General features: G+C 49.9%; 1 protein-coding gene across 3 annotated transcripts in view; it reads right to left on the reverse strand.

Moving 5' to 3' along the window:
• Positions 1–8,335: 8,335 nt before the first annotated feature.
• ZNF395 (zinc finger protein 395) overlaps positions 8,336–19,262 on the reverse strand; it is a 41,977-nt gene continuing 31,050 nt past the window's right edge. For 2 of the 3 annotated variants that reach the window (XM_050948841.1, XM_050948840.1), the window contains exons 7-10: positions 16,056–16,314; positions 13,398–13,490; positions 12,900–13,003; positions 8,336–9,101 (exon numbers count right to left, since the gene is read on the reverse strand). In XM_050948841.1, coding sequence (XP_050804798.1) covers positions 8,990–9,101; positions 12,900–13,003; positions 13,398–13,490; positions 16,056–16,314 — 568 coding nt within the window. In that variant the 3' untranslated portion in view covers positions 8,336–8,989. The remainder of the gene's footprint in view (positions 9,102–12,899; positions 13,004–13,397; positions 13,491–16,055; positions 16,315–19,262) is intronic. The other variant, XM_050948842.1, reaches the window with a different exon arrangement.

Consider the following 19,262-nt stretch of genomic DNA (forward strand, 5'->3'; position numbering starts at 1 on the left):
TGAATGGTACTTTTGAGGCAGAGCAACCACAATGTCTGAAATCTCTTTTGGAATATGATTCCTTTACAGTATTTAGTCAAATATAACACCTCCCTGGGGCTTAACAACACCTGTTATGACAAATCACAGCAGTTTTCAAAGGACACCTGTACAGAACAGTTCAGCAACTTGTCTGCTTTCATAAAAGACGGTTACTTACCTTTGTAACTGTTGTTCTTCGAGATGTGTTGCTCATATCCATTCCAGTTAGGTGTGTGCGCCGCGCGTGCACATTCGTCGGAAAACTTTTACCCTAGCAACTCGGTGGGCCGGCAGGTCGCCCCCTAGAGTGGCGCCATCATGGCGCTTGATATATATCCCTGCCGGCCCACCCGCTCCTCAGTTCCTTCTTGCCGGCTACTCCGACAGTGGGGAAGGAGGGCGGGTGTGGAATGGATATGAGCAACACATCTCGAAGAACAACAGTTACAAAGGTAAGTAACCGTCTTTTCTTCTTCGAGTGATTGCTCACATCCATTCCAGTTAGGTGAATCCCAAGCCTTATGTAGGCGGTGGGGTCGGAGTGAAATGTGGCAGAATGAAAACTGCTGAGCCAGAGGCTACAGCATCTCCTGACTGTTGAACCAGGGCATACTGCGAAGCAAAGGTATGGACCGAGGACCAATGGAGCTGCGCGACAGATCTCGTGGGTAGGAACACGAGCCAGCAAGGCGGCAGATGAAGCCTGAGCCCTGGTAAACTGCACGATGATGTGGCTTGGGGAAAATATGAGCCAAATCATAACAAGTTCGGAAGTCTGCCATCACCCGAGATGTGATCCTCTGAGAGGAAAACAAGCAAGCCCTTCCTTTGGCCCGCTACCGTGACAGAGCTGGGGCACCTTACGAAATGGTTCTGGCAGCGCAATATAAATGCGAGCACTCCACAGATGTCCAAGGAGTGCAATGGTTGTGCCCATTGCGTTGAGCTGTGGGTAACATGAAAGGCCGAAACCACCTTAGGGAGGAAAGCCGGGTGCGGTCATAACTGCACCTTGTCTTTGTGAAACCTAGTGTACGGCGGAACCCTCGTAAGAGCTCTGAGCTCGGAGACCCGTCTGGCCGATGTAACAGCTACGAGGAAAGTTTGTTGTCCAAGACGGGTATATCAGAGGGCCAGTCGTGAACGGCTCGACTGGGGGAGACATAAGTCTGATTAAAACTAGGTTGAGGTCCCAGGTTGGGGCTGGCGGCGCACCCGAGGGTGCAAGCTCTCCAAGCCCTTGAGGGATCTCGAACCCATAGAGCATGAGAACACGGAACGTCCACCTTAGCCTGGCTGGAAGGTAGAGATGGTTGCTGAGTGTATCCTCAGCGATGATACTGCCAGGACCTGCCGCTGAAGGCCAGAGGTAGGCCAAATAGAGGGGATCGAGACCTCAGCAGGAGCAAGATCGAGCGTATTGCAGCTGTAGAAGAAATGCTTCCACCTGGCCCGGTACGTTGACCAGGTGGAAGGCTTCCTGTCACCCCGGCTCAGTTACGCAGCGGCCACACCGTGAGGCGAAGAGGCTGCAGGTCCGAGTGACGAAGCCTGTTGTTGCCCTGAGTGATGAGGTCTGGGTGGGGTGGCAGGGTAATTGGGTCTGTTATTGACAGGCCGAGCAACGTGGTATATCAGTGCTGCCTGGACCACTCTGGAGTGATCATGATGATGCGCGCTCTGCCCCTGCGGAGTTTGAGCAGGACCTAATGAACCAGTGGGAACAGTGGGAAGGCATAATGGAGTTGGCCTTTCCACGGCATCAGGAATGCGCCCAAGACCGATCCTGAGGAGAGACCTTGGAAGGAGCAGAACATCTGGCATTTTCTGCTCTCTCGGTGAGCGAACAGGTCTATGTGAGGAAACATCGCCGCTTCTGGACAGCAGAACGCCTCACATGGGGCAGAGTGATCACTCGTAAGACAGGAAAGACCTGCTGAGTCCAAGCGCCAAGACGTTCCGAACGCCTGGGAGAAGGGACGTCACCAGCTCCATCGAGTAGGCCATGCAAAAGTCCCGGAAATGGATGGCCTCCTGACAAAAAAGTGGGGGGGAGGACCATGTCCCTCCCTGGATACTTATGAAGCACATGGCCGCTGTGTTGGCTGTAAACACCGAGATACAACGGCCTCGCAGCTGCCGCTGGAACCCCTGGTACGCCAGGCGGACTACTCTCATATTTGGGGCATTGATGTGGAATGCCAGCTCCCGAGCAGACCAAAGGCCTTAAGCTCGGAGGTGACCGTGAGCACTTGAGCAGAGAGATGATGCGTCCGTCGTCAGGGGCAGTGAGGGCTGGGGCGGAGGAAACCGCCTCCCTGCCCACCCCAGGGAGGGAGTTAGCCACCACTCTAGGGAGCCTAAGGTGCTCGAGGGAACGGTGACTACCATGACCATTGGCTCCCTATCCGGGTGGTACGCCGAGGTGAGTCGGACTTGGAAAGGACGGAGGCGGAGCTTGGCATGCTTGGTTACCAACTTGCGGGCAACCATGGACCCAGGAGACTGAGACAAGTACGAGCCGAGGTCGTTGGGAAAGCCTGCAGACCTCAGATGATTGTTGCCATCGCCTAAAACCGCAGTTGTGATAAGCAGGCTCCGGCTAGGTAGGAGACCAAGATAGCTCCTAGGAAGTCCAACCTCTGCGTGGGAACCAGAGTGGATTGCTCTATAGTGATCATCAGGCCTCGACCTGTGAATAAGACCGTGACGATGCCCACGCGCTGAGTGGTTTGTGTCTCAGAGTCTCCTCGGATAAGCGAATCGTCCAGATACGGAAAAACGCATATCCGACATCAGCGAAGGTAGGCGGCGACTATGGCCGTAAACCAGAAGTACTGACAGTCAGCTAGAAGGCGGAGGTATCTCCTGTGCGGAGGGAAGATGGCGTAGCGAAAGTACGCGTCCTTCATATCCAGGGCGGCATAGCAGCCCCCAGGAGGCAAGGATGGAATAATGGTTCCCAGGGATACCGTGCAGAACTTCAACCTTATCCTAAACCGGTTGAGTCCGTGCAGGACTAGGAAGGTCTGAGACCTGCGTTCGAGTGGGGAACTAGGGCATAACGGGAGTAAAACCCCTTGCCCTTTTCGTCCATCAGCATCTGCACCTCTTGTACGAGGAATTGCTCGTGAGAGGGGTCCCTGAACGGGGACAGGGCTGGAATAAATTAGAGGTGGTATCTATGCTCCACCGTGCGCAGGATCTAGCGATCTGAAATTAACTAGGGCCACGCCAGGAGAAAGCGGGATTGGGATCCCGGTCTGTGACTGGTACACCGCCCTCAGGCGCACCTTGGAAGGTTCGTCTGCGACCGCCTTGGCCTCGCCGTTTGCCAAAGTCCTGTCTCTGGCTAGGCACAGAGTATGGCGGGTGGGGGCAGAAAGGCCTGCGTTTGGTCGCTGGCAAATGCATGCTGAGAGAGCGCATTAGGACCCTATCGTCCATTAGGCTTGGCAGCCTGGGGCTGTCTTTGCCGCGAAAGGCCTTTACCACAAAGGGTAAATCCTGAATGGCATACTGCAGCTCCGGCCGGAGGTTTAAAACCTGGAGCCATGAGATGCACCTCATGGCGACACTGAAGGCCAGAGTCCTGGCTGCAGAGTCTGCTGCATCGAACGAGGCCTGGAGGGATGCTCTGGGTACCTTTTTCTTTTCCCCCGTCCTCCAAGACGGCAGCGAACTCTTGGCCGGTTTCGGGCTGGCGCCCGCTGGCCATCATATCAGAATCGTGGTCCTGAGCATAAGATCTGCGCATGTGGGATGACACGCATGCGTGTCCGGATGGCCATGGAGGTACTAAAAGAAGGCACAGGCAGAGTCTCTGACTCTATCGGACCTTGCCCAACTCGGCACCGGGAGCCGGCACCGGGATGCGTATCGGTACCTGGAACGAGATCCAGACCCGCACCCAGAATGGTGCCTGGAGGTCGACCGAGATCTCGAGGCTCGGGGAGAGGCTACAGGAGTCAAGGTACCTGTCGCGGTGCCGGGAGTCGGAACGGTGCCGATAGCGGGTCGGCGAATTGGATACCGACCAGTGCAGCGAATGCGACTAGTACCGATGAGGAAAACAGCACCGGGACTGCAAGTGGTGTCGGGCGTGCCGACAGGATCTGGAGTGTCTGCGGGACCGTGATCATGAACGGTGCCGCTCTGCTGTGCTGACAGAGGATGGTCACATGAAGAGACTGTATTACCCGCACCGGCGGTGCCGGGGTCAGGCAGCATCGACTCTGTCATGGCAATGAGATCCCTCGCCGTTGGTAATGCCTCCAGCATGGAGGGAACAGCAGGCTCACCCACAGTGCATACTGGGGAGCTGTCAGGCACCGGATTCGAAGGCCCTCATGGGACCGGGATCGACGGTACCGAGGTCGTCAGAGCTTCGGTGGGCGTCGGTGCCGGGCGATCCGAGTTAGATGAGCTGTGTGGCTGCGGTGCCGTCGGCACGGAAGCAGCAGGAGCAATAAGCTCAACCACGGCGCGCGCCGGGGAGCCGTCAGGCACCGGATTCCACGGCCCTTGTGGGACTGGAATCGACGGTGCCGACGTTGTCGGTGCCTCAGAGGTGTCGGTGCCGGGCAATCCGACTTAGACGAGCTAGCTGCGGCGCCGTTGGCACGGAAGCAGCAGGAGCAGTAGCTCAACCACGGCGCGTGCCGGGGAGCCGTCAGGCACCGGATTCTACGGCCCTTGTGGGACCGGGATCGACGGTGCCGACGTCGTCGGTGCCGCAGCAGGTGCTGGTGCCAGGTGATCCGACTAGACGAGCTCTCTGGCTGCAGTGCCGTTGGCACGGAAGCAGCAGGAGCAGAAGCTCAACCACGGCGCGTGCCGGGGAGCCGTCAGGCACCGGATTCTACGGCCCTTGTGGGACCGTGATCGACGGTGCCGACGTCGTCGGTGCCGCAGCAGGTGTTGGTGCCAGGCGATCCGACTTAGACGAGCTCTCTGGCTGCGGTGCCGATGGCGCGGAAGCAGCAGGAGCAGTAGCTCAACCACGGCGCGTGCCGGGGAGCCGTCAGGCACCGGATTCTACGGCCCTTGTGCGACCGGGATCGACGGTGCCGACGTCGTTGGTGCCTCAGCAGGTGTCGGTGCCGGGCGATCCGACTTAGACGAGCTCTCTGGCTGCGGTGCAGTCGGCACGGAAGCAGCAGGAGCAGTAAGCTCTACCACGGCGCGTGCCGGGGAGCTGTTAGGCACCGGATCCAATGGCCCTGGGGGACTGGAATCGACGGTGCCGATGTCATCGGTGCCTCTGCAGGTGTCGGTGCCGGGCCATCCGACTTAGGCGAGCTCTCTGGCTGCGATGCAGGTGGCACGGAAGCAGCAGGAGCAGGGGGCTCTACCACGGCGTGTGCCGGGGAGCCGTCAGGCACCAGCAGGAATTGTAGGCTCTCTCAACCTCGGAGGAAGGGAGCGGTGCCGAGTCGACTTCGGTGCTGGCGACGGCCGGTGCCGAAAGGCCTTGGCAGTACCGGCGGAGTCCGGTGCCGAGGAGGCGCTTCTGCCAGCCGCTTGATCATCGCTCGGCGCCCAAGGTGGAGGGGTAAGTGAAAGTCCCGCTCCTTTTTGTTCTCGGCTTAAAAGCCTTGCAAATGGGGTACTTAGTTGTCAAGTGATTCCCTGAGGCACTTCAAACAGGAGTCGTGTGGATCTCCCTTCGGCATCGGCTTCTGGCAGGCCGAGCCCATTTTAAAACCCGGTGAGCCGTGCATGGGCTCCGGCACCGAGTTCATGGAAGGGGCTACTTCCTGAACCCCGCTAACAATTATCAATCTAACTATGTTAGCAGAGAAAAAACGTATAACTATACAAATATATATATAAAGGAATTATAACTGTATAACTATATACGAGAACTACGAGTAGCTAGGGAAGTGGAGGTCAGCTAAGCCGCGCTCCACTGTTCCAACGACCGACACGGGCGGTAAGAAGGAACTGAGGAGCGGGTGGGCCGGCAGGGATATATATCAAGCGCCATGATGGCGCCACTCTAGGGGGCGACCTGCCGGCCCACCGAGTTGCTAGGGTAAAAGTTTTCCGACGAATGTGCACGCGCGGCGCACACACCTAACTGGAATGGATATGAGCAATCACTCGAAGAAGAATCCACATTTCTCACATTAGACTAAGCCAGTGGATCTCAAACTGCTAGCTCTTTATAGTGATCATCTGAGTAAGAGTCACAGTGGTGGGACTGAAGAGTAAGAAAGGGCCTCTTATGGACTCTTTCCTTCATAAAGTGTCTGAACCGCAGTCACTGAAGTCAACTGGAGGACGCCCATTGTCTTCAATGGACTTTGCATCAGACCCACATGGACCCAGGTAGAGAACCTGACCCTGTTGAATCAGGCCTAGCTGATTCCATTGGCTCAGATCCCACTGGAGAACCCAGTGGACTAGGTGAAAAAAACAAATAGGGAGACACAATCACTTTGTTCCTGCTTCCCATAGGCCAATTTGGCATCCACCAATTTAACAGCAAGCAGAAGACTGGGTTCTAAAATAATACACTGTATATATGTACAAAATTACAAAAAAAATACCAACAAGCACGCCCATATATAACCCCCTTTGACTGCACCACCTGCCCCTTTATCAACCAGGCTCACGTTGATCCGGGAGGAAATAACATCCTCCTGGTCACTTGAATTGTTTTTACAAAGAAAGCGTAGTCAATCATATGGTCCTTAAAAATACTCCAGGCTTGTTTCTGCCTTGCCCATGGGTTGAGGTCTGCAGTTTATGGCCTATGATTATCAAAAACGCAGCAAAAAGTCCAATGACCCCTTCCCACCCACTCCCATTAATACAAAACCTTCAACTCTGACTGCAGCCGAATTATGCACAACATGAACCACATGGCTCGTGTGTAGCTGCCATTTTGTATTTACAAACAAAACAGACTTCACAGCGCCAGGATTCTCTGACAACAGAGTGTAGCATTTGAATGGCTTTAGTGACAGGGGCATTCCTTGCCCCGTTAAGAGAAACCACGGCTCCTTAGTGACTGTGCCAGAGCACTTCTGTGACACCCACTGAGTTCAGCATGATCAAAATGGCACACTCTGGGGGCAGTGTCCCAGTCAATCCCCTCTGCTACCATCGCATACTGTACTGGGTTCAATGATGGAAACAATCACTGACTCCCCAAGACACAAAATGGGGACGTATAGAACAAAATTCTTTGCCTTTGTGCTCCAAGGACACACAGTGAGATGGACGGAGACACTGACAGTAGCATCCTGGTCGCCAGGGTCCTGTCCATGCAGGGCCAAACTTCCACAGGACAGCTCACTGTGTCATGGGATGCACTCTGCTGCTCCTCACAGCAGCTGCAATATGTGTGCTGGTATTGTGGCTGGACTGCACTCATTACCAAGTGGCTTTTCACAGCTCAAACAGTAGATTGGGCACTTCCTACATGTGGCTGATCAGTCAGGAGAGCAAAGACCAAAAAAAAACAATAAAAATTGGACTTGACTGCTGGTGATCAATTAAATGGTGCTCTTCTCCAAAATCAGAGAGGCCCCTGGAACGTTTGATCTGTCCTTCCAGCTCTCCCAACCCCTCCCCTCACAATTTCAGAAAGACTCCTCGGGCTTGATTCTTCGCTTATTTAAACCTGTGCAAGTCAGGAGTAACTTCACTGAAGTTACACTGCTATAAGTGACAATCAGGCAAACAGGGACAAATTCTACCCCCACAGGACGGTACACTGTACACAATGATAGATCATCAAACCAGAAACATTTGAATCATGTAAAGAGAATATGAATTTTTAAAAAATGAAAGCCAGAAAGCTGGGTTCCGATATCTTTCACAATTCAGAATTTCGTAACATACCTATCTATGACGCCCATTCAGCAAATGACATAAGCACGTGCTTATCTTTAAGCATGCAAGTAATCCCAACTCATTCAGCATGTACTTTAGTCCCACTGATTTCAACATAATGTAAAAATGTATGTAAGCATTTTGCTGAATTGGGGCCTAAATGTGTATGTGTCCATCCTTTTTAGCCCTCTTGGGTTAACAATATTGATCCTGCCAATTTTGCAGAAAGCTACATCAGGTTTCAAAATAAAAACCCATTCCCTGTAGTTCAAAGAGACACTGTTAGACCCAAATTTTCTGTTTTTCAAAGAAATAAGTTGTTTTCATGAATTTAAGATAAAAAAAATTGTTTTGTTTTAAAAAAATATTTTTATCTTTTAACTGAATTTATGTTGATGTATATTTTAAGATTTCAACATTGCTGATGCAGCTGTATCAGAACACACAAAAACCAGGAAGTGAAACTGACCAGAGACATAGCAAGTCCAGCTTTACTGTCAGAGCTGAGAGCTGTAAAAAGTAAACATAGTATCATTGGTAAAAATTAAAGGAAAGAACTTTAAATTCCTCCCATTCCAACAATTTAAGGTGTTACTAGTAAAACATGAATATTAATTTTCCTTTTTTAAACTATGATTGTTATTCTGATTGTGTCCCTTTAAACAACAGCAGACTTCAAGCTTTCTAGCCAGTGAAGTAACAAGAGAGAGATGATCCTCACCTCCTTATCCCACCTACTGACCTGAAAGATCAGTAGACTTTACTGTTGAGCTGGGAGATCAGTACAAAGTTCTTTGGTCCCTGGACCACCAAACAACAAGTCTCCTGTGAACACCAAGCAACCAGCTTTCTTTCTTTCCCTCCCTATTTTTACTATAAAATGGGAGGTTTTGTTTAAAAAAAAATTGTAAAAAACCCACAGAAAGTGTAAAAAATTAATAAATCCAGCTGACATACAATATACAGAACTTGGAATTTACATGCAGCTCTTGAGATCTCTGCTGAAGCCACAGGAGATAGATACCTCCAAGTTTGCTGTGCCCTGGTTTCAGCAATGACGAACTTTGGGTGCTCTCAGCTGAGAGAGAGGGAGAATTTCAATACTCCTGAAACGTTCAGGTGCTCAGTCCAGGAATCGCTGGCAGGCCTTTTTCCACCGGCAGGCCGTGCACCACTGATCTCGGTGCTCAATTCCATACACTTTACGGCATTTCTTGGCTTCGCCACGGACTTTTCTGCAGAGTAACAAAAATAACCAAGACAGTGAAATCGTTATTAAAGCGTTACAGAGCTCAGGAGCGAAAAAAAGAGCATGTGCAACACAATGCAAAGTTGAGCTAAACCTGAGGAGGAAGCCCCAGTGTGAACAAAGCATTAGACATTCACAGTAGACAGCAATCCTGCAACAGCAGAGGGATGGGCTGAACCCATTGTACCATCTCTTTCCTATGGGGCAGCTTCTAGAATTCTAAGGGCTTGTCTGCACTTGAAATGTTACAGTACCGCAGCTGCACCTACATGGCTAGAGCACTTCAGTGTAGACACAACATACACTAGCAGGAGGGAACCTCCCATTGGTGTAGGTAATCCACCTCCCTGAGAGGCAGCAGCTAGGCTGATGCAAGAATTCAGCCTGGGGCTGATTTAATGCGCTCTAGAAAAGGCCTGAGTCTCTCAAGGGTGTGGATTTTTCACACCCCTGAGTGACGTAGCTGGGTTGACCTAACTCTTTGCTGTAGACCAGGCCTATGTCAAAGCCCATTCCAAGAAAAGTGGAAAATCAAACCATAGGGTTTTCTTCTTTTCAGCAATACTAGTCATCTCCACAGCACCATTGTTAGAATTCTATTACAGAAGAAAGCTGGTCTTATTGTTAAGGTACCGGACTGAGATTCACGAGATTGAGGGTCAATTCCCAGCTCTGCCACAGACTCCATGTGTGATCCATGGCAAACCACTTGATCTGTGCCATGAATAACACTTTCTTTCTCCCACACTATTTCTCTTGTCTATTTAAATCATAAGCTCTTTGGGGCAGAGATTTTCTCTTACTATGTGTATTATAGAGAGTGCCTATGCATAATAAGTGTCTTCACTGATCTTAGTTGGGGCAATAATTCAAATACATAACATCTGTTTTCATTCTGAAGAGTCACAAAGCAGAAGACAAACTACATACAGAGATCAGTCATCCACCACTGAAATGCAGTCACCTCTGGGATGGAATGTGGCAGCTACTTTGTACCAGCAGTGCTACACAAGAGTTTTTAGGAGGAGAAATGAAGAATAGTGCCCCCAGTTATTAAGTATTTAGGCAAAGCTATAACATATAGACAGCAAGGAGGGAGAAGCTGCCAAGTGTACAACAGGTTGCTGGATTGAAGGGATGCCCTGGAACAGATATAGGCCTGACATAAATTAGCAGGGTGGCAAGGTCTGATGGCTTCACCTGAAGGCCAGTCTCCAGAAATCTGAGAACCAAGGTATGATACAGTGGAGGTCAGTTATTATTTATACACTGCCACACGCAGCTCTACGCCATAGCTGGGGCTGGCAGAGAGTCTGTCATTTCCCTTTTTAAACAGGGACAAGATGGAAGGGGGCAGAGGACAGCAACTGATCCCACAGGTTTGGGGCCTCAGAGCAACAGGAGCCTTCTGGGATGGGGATGGGACATACTGAGGCTGCAGGAGATTCTCACACACCTCTTGAAATATGGACGGGTCAGCTCTGGGCTTTGCTGAGGAAGGCCCCCAGGGTAATCCTGGACTAGGCAGGAATGCACCTGGTCTCCTGAATGTGTGAATGCTTCCTGAGGTTGGGGGGGTTTCTCAGGAACATGGAGCAATTCCCCTGCAGGGCACTAACCTACTCAGAGGACCATGAGTGTAGATCCCTGCCCAACGTAGAGTTATGCTGGTGTGACAGCACCAGGCCTATCACCTGGATGCACATGTGTGGCCTACTCCATTAATGTCTTGTACAAGGCTAAAGAGGTTGGGTTGAAGAGACCTACTCAGGCAGAAGCCCCAGTAAGGAGGCTATGCAGACCGGAGGGGTGATAAGGCTTTAACCCAGGGGTCGGCAACCTTTCAGAAGTGCTGTGCCGAATCTTCATTTATTCACTCTAATTTAAAGGTTTCGTGTGCCAGTCATACATTTTAATGTTTTTAGAAGGTCTCTTTCTAAAAGTCTATAATATATAACTAAACTATTGTTGTATGTAAAGTAAATAAAGTTTTTAAAATGTTTAAGAAGCTTCATTTAAAATTAAATTAAAATGCAGAGCCCCCCAGACCAGTGGCCAGGACCCGGGCAGTGTGAGTGCCACTGAAAATCAGCTTGCGTGCTGCCATTGGTACGTGTGCCATAGGCTGCGTACCCCTGCTTTAACCAATACGAAATAGCCACAGGAGAAGATAAGCTTCTAAAACATCCCCATCAACATCTCACCATCCTAGATCACCCAGTACCCAAGCATCAATTCTACAGTGCCCAAAAGTATGCTAGGCACCTCAGAGGAACATATCAAAAGAAAAGGTGCTGATGCCAGTTTCCAAGCTAGCCGGGGACATGACACAGGAAGGACAAAGTCTGTAGTGAGGTCACGGGATGACCCAGTTTGGGTATGTGCACATCTGGGAGGTTTCATTACCTATCGTTATTATTATTTGAATTTACGCTTCTTGTAAGACAGGTGGTCAAGAGAGTTCAAAGGCAGGCTCCTAAGCCAGGAGTAGCTGGTGGCTTGGTTAACAGGGACTGGCAGGGGTTGCATGGAAGAGGCTTAGGAAATACAAGGCTGTGCCCCTGTGCAGGGTGGAGGAGATAGGAGGAAACTTGGTAGGAGACAAGGCCAGAGATCTGGGCCAGGGCAGAAGTGAGTCAATAATAGTTGGCCCCTGACAGCTATTTCTCTCTGGGGATATCAAAGAACCCTGAGGACATTATTTGTGTTACCGCAGCTACTCATGGAGCAGCATTCCACAGTGCAAGGCGCACTGCAAACGCAGAACAAAGAGCTTAGCCTCACTACGCTGCTGGGAAAAATATCATCATCATCCTCATTTGGGAGATGGCGAAACTGAGGCACAGACCAGTGATGTGATTTGCCCAGGATCACAGAGAGTCTGTCGCACACTTGGGAAGAGAACCCAGGCCTTCAGTCTCATGTTTCCCCCAAAAGGACAGTTACAATCATCTTTCCTACCACCTAAAAGACTGTCCAACAAGAAGTTTTTCCATCTATAAACTCTCTTCACCTAAAGGCAACAAGGGATGTGGTTAAAAGGAGAGCCTCCCTGGATACTTTTACATTCCAAATGCTTTAACTGCTTATCCTTTTTTGTGAGTATCTTTAATAAAAGGTTAAAAGCATGTTTAAATGGTGTGTTTGCTGTGGTACTAAGTCTCTCTACCAAACCCCGACCCTTGTTTAACACTGTTTAATGTTGGTCAGTGACAGGGTCATGTTAACACCTTTGACTCTTTGGGCCCATACAACTCACCTAAGTTAATACAACACGACCACAACAGCATCCTTCCTGTCTCCTGTTCCACCTGCAGGATGTGGTATCTGCTCATTACTTCCTACGCTAACACTCGCTCTTCTCCAACCAGGGCCGGCTCCAGGCACCAGAATTCCAAGCTGGTGCTTGGGGTGGCAATCTGAAAGGGGCGGCAGTCCCTGTTGTTTTGCCCCCAAGCAGTGTGCCGAATTGCCACCGCGGAGGACGGAGGCAGTCCGTGTGCCGTTAGGGCGGCAGGCACATTTCTGTGGTGGCGGCAATTCGGCAGCAGCTTCTATGTTTAGCTGTCCGTGGCAGCTTCAGCTAAACACAGAAGCTGCCGCCGAATTGCCGCCGCTGCAGAAACACGCCTGCTGCCCTAAGGGGGCATGGACTGCCCCCATCACCTGTAGCAGCAATTCGGCGTGCTGCTTAGGGCCGGCTCTACAGTTTTCAGCGCCTCGTCTCCAACAGTCCCAGGGCAGCATGGTCCCCACCCTGCTTTCCCTCCCTGCAAACTCTTACCTGGTGCCACTGGGAGCCCTGGGAGGAGACGCGACAATCAGGTGTGACTTCAGCATTGGTGTCGGCTGCTGGTGTTCACTGAGGCTCAGTGATCTGCTTCGAACCTGCACATGAGAACCAGTTTCAGATCTATGAATCATCACACACATCAGACAGAGTTCGCTCTCTGCTGAGGAGGTCTAACCAGTCAGACGGATCCAGTCCAGCCTCTGTCCTCAACAGCCTATGGAGACTGATTTTACTGCGTGCGTAAAGCAGCACAGAGAACAGATATGTTCTTGCATAGCTCAACCATGGGGTGCCATGCCCTCTGAGCCGGCAGCAATGCACAGATCTCCCCTCAGGCAGCACATAAGCTTCAGGGAGTGACAAAGACTAAACCAGGTTCTCTTTAAAACTCCCACTCTCTATTCCCTCCCACACTCGCCCGATCACCCTTTCAAAGGTGCTGTGCAATTAACTGTGTAAAGAAAAAAGAGCCAAGCAGGCAGGACTCACTGGGGAGAGAGAAGGGATGGTGGAGGTGGCAGCAGCCCAGCTGATGCTGGTGAATATGTGCGGTGACACCGGGATCTGAATTGATGGCAAGGCCTGCAGAAGGAAAGGGGAGCAAAGATTAGTGGTTTAACGTTAACCCTTCAGAGGCAGTGTTGGTAACTGTCAGGATAGGGGAGCCAGGACTCCGGGGTTCCATCTGACTATCACTGGCTCACTGGGTGAACTGGCCAAACACCTCAATACCCCTCCTCCCTGACTTTTGCGCTCTTAACCATCCAGCCTGCAAGTTCTCTTAATGGAGTCTTTACAAGATGTCTCTTAGGTAAATTCCTTAACCTGGAACGATTTCACTAGGTCGCACCAGAACACCTTCTCCAGGACCCTTATGAGGTCTGCAGAAGAGGGCACCTGACCTGCCAGTCACAGGAGCTGTGGGATACCAGCCTTCAGAGGCCCTACTCCAGCACAGACTCTGAGCTCCACTGCGCAGACACCTAACACAGCTGCCGGCCTGCTACTGAGCCCAGAGGCAGAGTCCCCCACCCTCAGCAGGACTGCACCTTCAGTTCACTTTTCAGCACGCAGCCTCAGCAACCATATGCGCATAGCAACCTTCCTTAAGATTATTCATTCGTATTATGGTAGTGCCTAGAGACGCCAGCCAAGATCAGGGCCTCATTGTGGTAGGTACATATATACACATATAGAGCGAAAAGCAGCCCCAGCCCTGAAGATAGGAACTAAAGAGACAAGACAAAAGGGGAGGAGAGGAAATATCCTCATTGTACAGATGGGAACCAATGCACGCAATTAGGCTTCTAAATCACTTTTGGAAATGTTACCCCTAAGTCCCATTTTTATGACTGACTTTGGCTCTCAAAGCCAATGGAATTTAAACTCCCAAGTCATTTAGGCACATTTGAAAATTTTACCCTTAAACGACTTGCCCAAGGTCACACGGAATCTGTGGCAGAGTCTAGAATTGAGCCCTGATCTCCCCAGTCCCAGTCTAGTACCATGACTACAGGGCAACCCTTCCTCTCCAACGTTAGCTGCTCTCTTTCTGTGCAAGGGGTACTGCTCACGCTCAGCAGGCTGCTTTCCCTCCTTCCAAACAAGCGCTCCCAGGGCACTGAGAAACTTTTCCCCCTGAAGCAGATTTCTCCAAGGTAGTTACATAAATTTCAATTTCAACCGCCAGCTGATTGGGCTGTGGGGCTAGTCAGAAAAATGTTACAAGATTCCCTGCCCCTCCCACACACTCCCATGTGTAAAGCGTATATTTTCCCCTCTCTCTCTTACTTCAGAAAACAGGATACTTTTTTTTTTTTTTTGTTCAGCGACTTTCCACACAACCCATCCCTCCCTCCCGTTTGCCTTCAGGCAGAGACCACGCCCAAAAGGTGAAAGTGACTGAAGAGAGGGAGCTACAGTGGACATGCTTATGCTGCCTTAGCTCCAGAACTTGTCCCCTCTGTAACACAGTGATATCCTGGGTTGTAAGGCCTGGTCTACACAGTTTTTCACTAGTATTACTAGGTTGGGTAGCAGTGTGATTTTTTTTTTTTTTACCAGTGTAGTTATACCAGTACAAGCCCTAGCGTGCAAATAGATATAAAGGTGCCTTACATCAGTAGAGAGTATCCCCCTCCCCATAAGGAATAAGCTACACCAGCCTAAACACGCCTATACTAGTATAACACCATCTGCAACAGGAGAGTTGCATCTCTAACTAAACTGATATAAAGATGTGCCCTTGTGGGTGCAGAGAAGGCCTAACAGTCTTAGCAGCATAAAGAACTGCAAGTGATGCAATTACATTGGATCCACATGCTTCCCACGTACTTAAAGGCATTTGAACTTGGGACTCCTAATACCCAAGACGTGCAGGGATCTGGTACAGTTACATTCCTGGTTACGTTTTATTTGCATACATAGAGACGTGCTGCATATCACCAAGCTGGCTAATTACAGGGTGGCTGGAAACTAGAGTGCTCATAGCAAGAGAATGACTGCGTTATACAGCCTAGCGAAAGAAATACACTGATCATTTAAACAAAGAGTTAAGGATCCACAGCTCCATGGTTATGAGGATTAGCCAGCAGGAAGGATGACAACAAGGCTGCAAATGTTTACAAGACATAATGAAGTTCCTCCCATATGCTGTCTTGTATATGTAGTATGAAAATCAGGGAAACACTGGATCAAAACTAAGTAAATTTGAAACCAACAAATCAGAATACTTTATGTCACCTATAGCCAATCTGTGTAACGCACTGCAGCAAGAGGTACAGTCAAATATTGTGGCTGGATTTTCAAACAGAACTGGATCATTTTAGGATCACTAACATTTGTAGCTATCCAAGCCAAAACAACAAGGAGAATCAGACCATTAGCTGATCAACTGCTGGGTCCAGGAAGGAGATTTTCTCCTTCCTTCCAACCACTACAGAATACACTATGTGTTATTTTCTCTGATGCATCAGGCACTGGTCACTGCCAGAGGCATTGATGGACCAATGGTCTGATGTGGTAAGGAAGATTCTGTAAGTAACTAGCTGGTTTCTGAGCCTTGTCACTAGATATAAAAACAAATGCCCCTAAGAATGAGGATGTCAGATGCCACTCCCTCATCGTTTCCACAAGTGGCCAACATACCTGATAGGCATGATCTGCCTGGATATGCCAGAAGGAACTGGGGGCAGACTGACTGAGGGCACTGTTTGGGAGGTGAGACTCCAAGGTTGCCTGATCCAAAGCCAAAGCCTCTGGCTTGGCTAGGGCCTGCTGGATGACAATGGGCGAGGACCCAAAGGTGGGGCTGGTGGCAGACTCTGGAGCAGTTTCTTCTTTCACCTGAACTTCGGTGTAGTAGAAGTCTTCCTCTCTCCTCCGCTGGTCAGAGTCTGCGCCATCTCTGTGGTGGTTTAAAAGGGGAAAGGGTCTGAGTCAATAATCACAATAAGTAACTCCCCCTTCCGCTCAGATCTGTGTGAGATGCCAGCATGAGGCAGGAGGCAGCACTCAATCAATGAGCTATAAAAATCACAGGTTCAAGACCTGCCCTGGTTTCAAGCCCATTCTCAGAGAGGACAGTGTGAGGCAGTAGGTGGGATCACCCTTGCGGAGGCTTCGGTTACTCTGTTAAACCAAGGTCTCTTTGGCCCGGCTCGGATTAAAGATTTCACACACTTTTCCAAGAGACCAGGTGTCCTGGCCAACACTTCCTCTGCCAACAAAGCAAGTCCTGATGCTCAAGACAACAGCGAGCTATTGCTCAGTGCAGGAATGCGAACGGGCTTCCCCACATCAGTCATACTGAAACCTGGAGAGCTGGCTGGTCCCCAAAAGGAGAGGCAAAGGGCTATGAAATAATCACATAGCAGCAACAGCACACGCAGACCCAGTAAAACACTAACGCAAAATCAGCATGCAGTTCTGCCAATATTCCGTGACCCCTGTTCATACCATCTATGTTTCCTGCCACCATAACCAGTGTTAGCTGCTTTTGGGAAATGAATATTTTTTCTCTCTCCCTTTCCCGGATGCATAAAGATTCAGTTACTGGGTTCCTTTGCTCAGCATCACCTGTGTTGTGTCACATACATCAGAAAGTATGGAAGACATGTCAAGAAAACCTTTGGACTCTAAGGGTACATCTACACAGCATTTCAGAGCCTGCTGGAGCAAACATCCCAGACCTGGCTGACAGTTGGGTTAACGGCACTTCCGTGAGAGCTGTAAAAATAGCTGTGTGGACAACGCTTTGAAGCTGTGGCTGGGGCTGAAACAGTGACTTCAAAGCGGTGTTGACACAAATATTTTGTCAACCTGGGCTGGAAGGCTTGCTCCTGAGGGATTGAAAATACTGTCCAGACACACCCTAAAGCTTCAGGGTTTCAATGGCCTACAGTCATTGCACCCAGTAATATTTAATATTTAGCACATATATGGGAAGGTGCTTTATATCTTCAAAGGGATTTAGAAGTATTAACTAGTTAAATAGACATCATTAGCTTCACTGCTTACTAATTTTGTTTTAACTGTCATTGTTGCAAACACTCCTGAGAGGAGTGGAGGAAAGAGATTAGAAAAAAAGAGGGCTTTTTTCTGTATTTCCAGCATGTTTATTTTGTGCATCCTGACAGTATTATTATTATTATTATTATTAATTTCATGTATTGTCAGTTTCCCCATGTCTCTGTACAGTCAGTATCCCCCATTGTTTGTTTGGAGCTTTCACATGGAAACAAGGCGAGAGAAAAAATATTTCACAAAACAGGAAAATGTGAGGCTGTAAAACCACATTGGCATGGGGGACTGAGTGGTTGCCATAGGTTTTAGAATGGACGACACCACAATATCCCTATAAGGAAGGGAAGAATTATCCCCATTTTACACATGGGGAAACTGAGGCACAGGGGGACAGACAGACTGTGACTTGCCCATGGCCATGGAGAGAATTAATGACAAAGCCAGGCTTTGAACCCAGGAGTTCCTGGCTCTCAGTCCTATGCTCAGACCCAGCTTCTCTTCTGCGATGACATGTACAGTACCGCAGGAAGACCATGGAACAACAATAATTAAACCAAAACCAACCTCCATTCAAGGATGGATTTTTCTTGGAAATATTAGAAAAAGAGGAAGTTTGACGGAGTGTTAGCTTCCCCTGCGGTGTGATAAAAGCCTCTTTCCTCACTGTACCACAGCTGCTGTACAAATGCAGAAGTGTCACGTTTTGCGGCTTGTTCCTGTATCAGTCGGACGGGGCAGCAAGGGCCCCCCTGGCTGGAGGTACAACCACTTATTCTTTACTTTGGGCCCTTGATGGGCAGGGAGAGAGGCGCTTACAGCTCACTCATGTCTCACCTTTACATTCCTTCACTTTAGGGAATTTGCAATGCCTGGAGAACCAACCCTGAATCGCCACTAGGGGGCCGCACCACACCAGAAACAGGCCTTAGCTGAGCTGAGCAACTACAGTCATTACTTGAGTTCTATTCAGTTAATTAGCAGCTCAAAGGGGAGCATAAAGCAAAGGGCTTGTTTCCATGGGTACGTCTACACTACCCGTTGGATGGGCAGGTAGCGAGCGATCTATCGCGTGTAGTGTAGACACGACAAATGAATCCCTGACTGCTCGCCCATCAACTGCTGAACTCCTGCAGTGCGAGAGGCAGAAGCAAAGTCGACGGGGAATCCGTGGCCACTGATCCCGCGCTGCGAGGACGCGAAGTAAGTAATTTTAATTCGATCTAAGCTACGTCGACTTCAGCTACGCTATTCTCATAGCTGAGTTTCATATCTTAGCTCGACCCTGTGTAGTGTAGACACAGTGTAGACCAGGCCTGGGGAGGGGTGGGTAGATGGATCTAAGTTACGCAACTTCAGCTACATGTTGGCCAAAGTGGCAGCCATCACACAAACACATGAGACAGTCCTTGTCCCAAAGCGCTTCTGCTTTAAAATAGACAAGACAGACAGAGGCTGGAGAAAAGGGATGCAATACACGAGGAGAATGATGGTTGGCAAATCTACCTTTTCTTATTGTATTCTTGGGCAAAAGCGGGGATAGAAGGCTGCAGGAGAAGAGTTAACAGAGCAAGGAAGCATGAAGCATGAGGAAAGAGGGACACGGAGAGATGGGGGGAGGGAGAAAAGGATGAAAAGATGGAGAAGAGCACAGAAGGCAAGGGCATGGGGTGGGCAACGCAGCCCTTAGCTACCGTTCCAGGCCCATCCCAGTGGTGTCCGAAAGGGAGAGGCCTCGGGGAGGGCTGGAAAGCAGGTTGTGGCAGCCACCAGCCATCTGGGCAAGCAGCAATTCTCTAGCCAGGGTAGCTTCCTGCCCTCCCTACTAGCCCA

Source organism: Gopherus flavomarginatus, chromosome 4 (assembly GCF_025201925.1).
Source record: "Gopherus flavomarginatus isolate rGopFla2 chromosome 4, rGopFla2.mat.asm, whole genome shotgun sequence".
In the NCBI taxonomy this organism is placed as follows: Eukaryota; Metazoa; Chordata; order Testudines; family Testudinidae; genus Gopherus; species Gopherus flavomarginatus.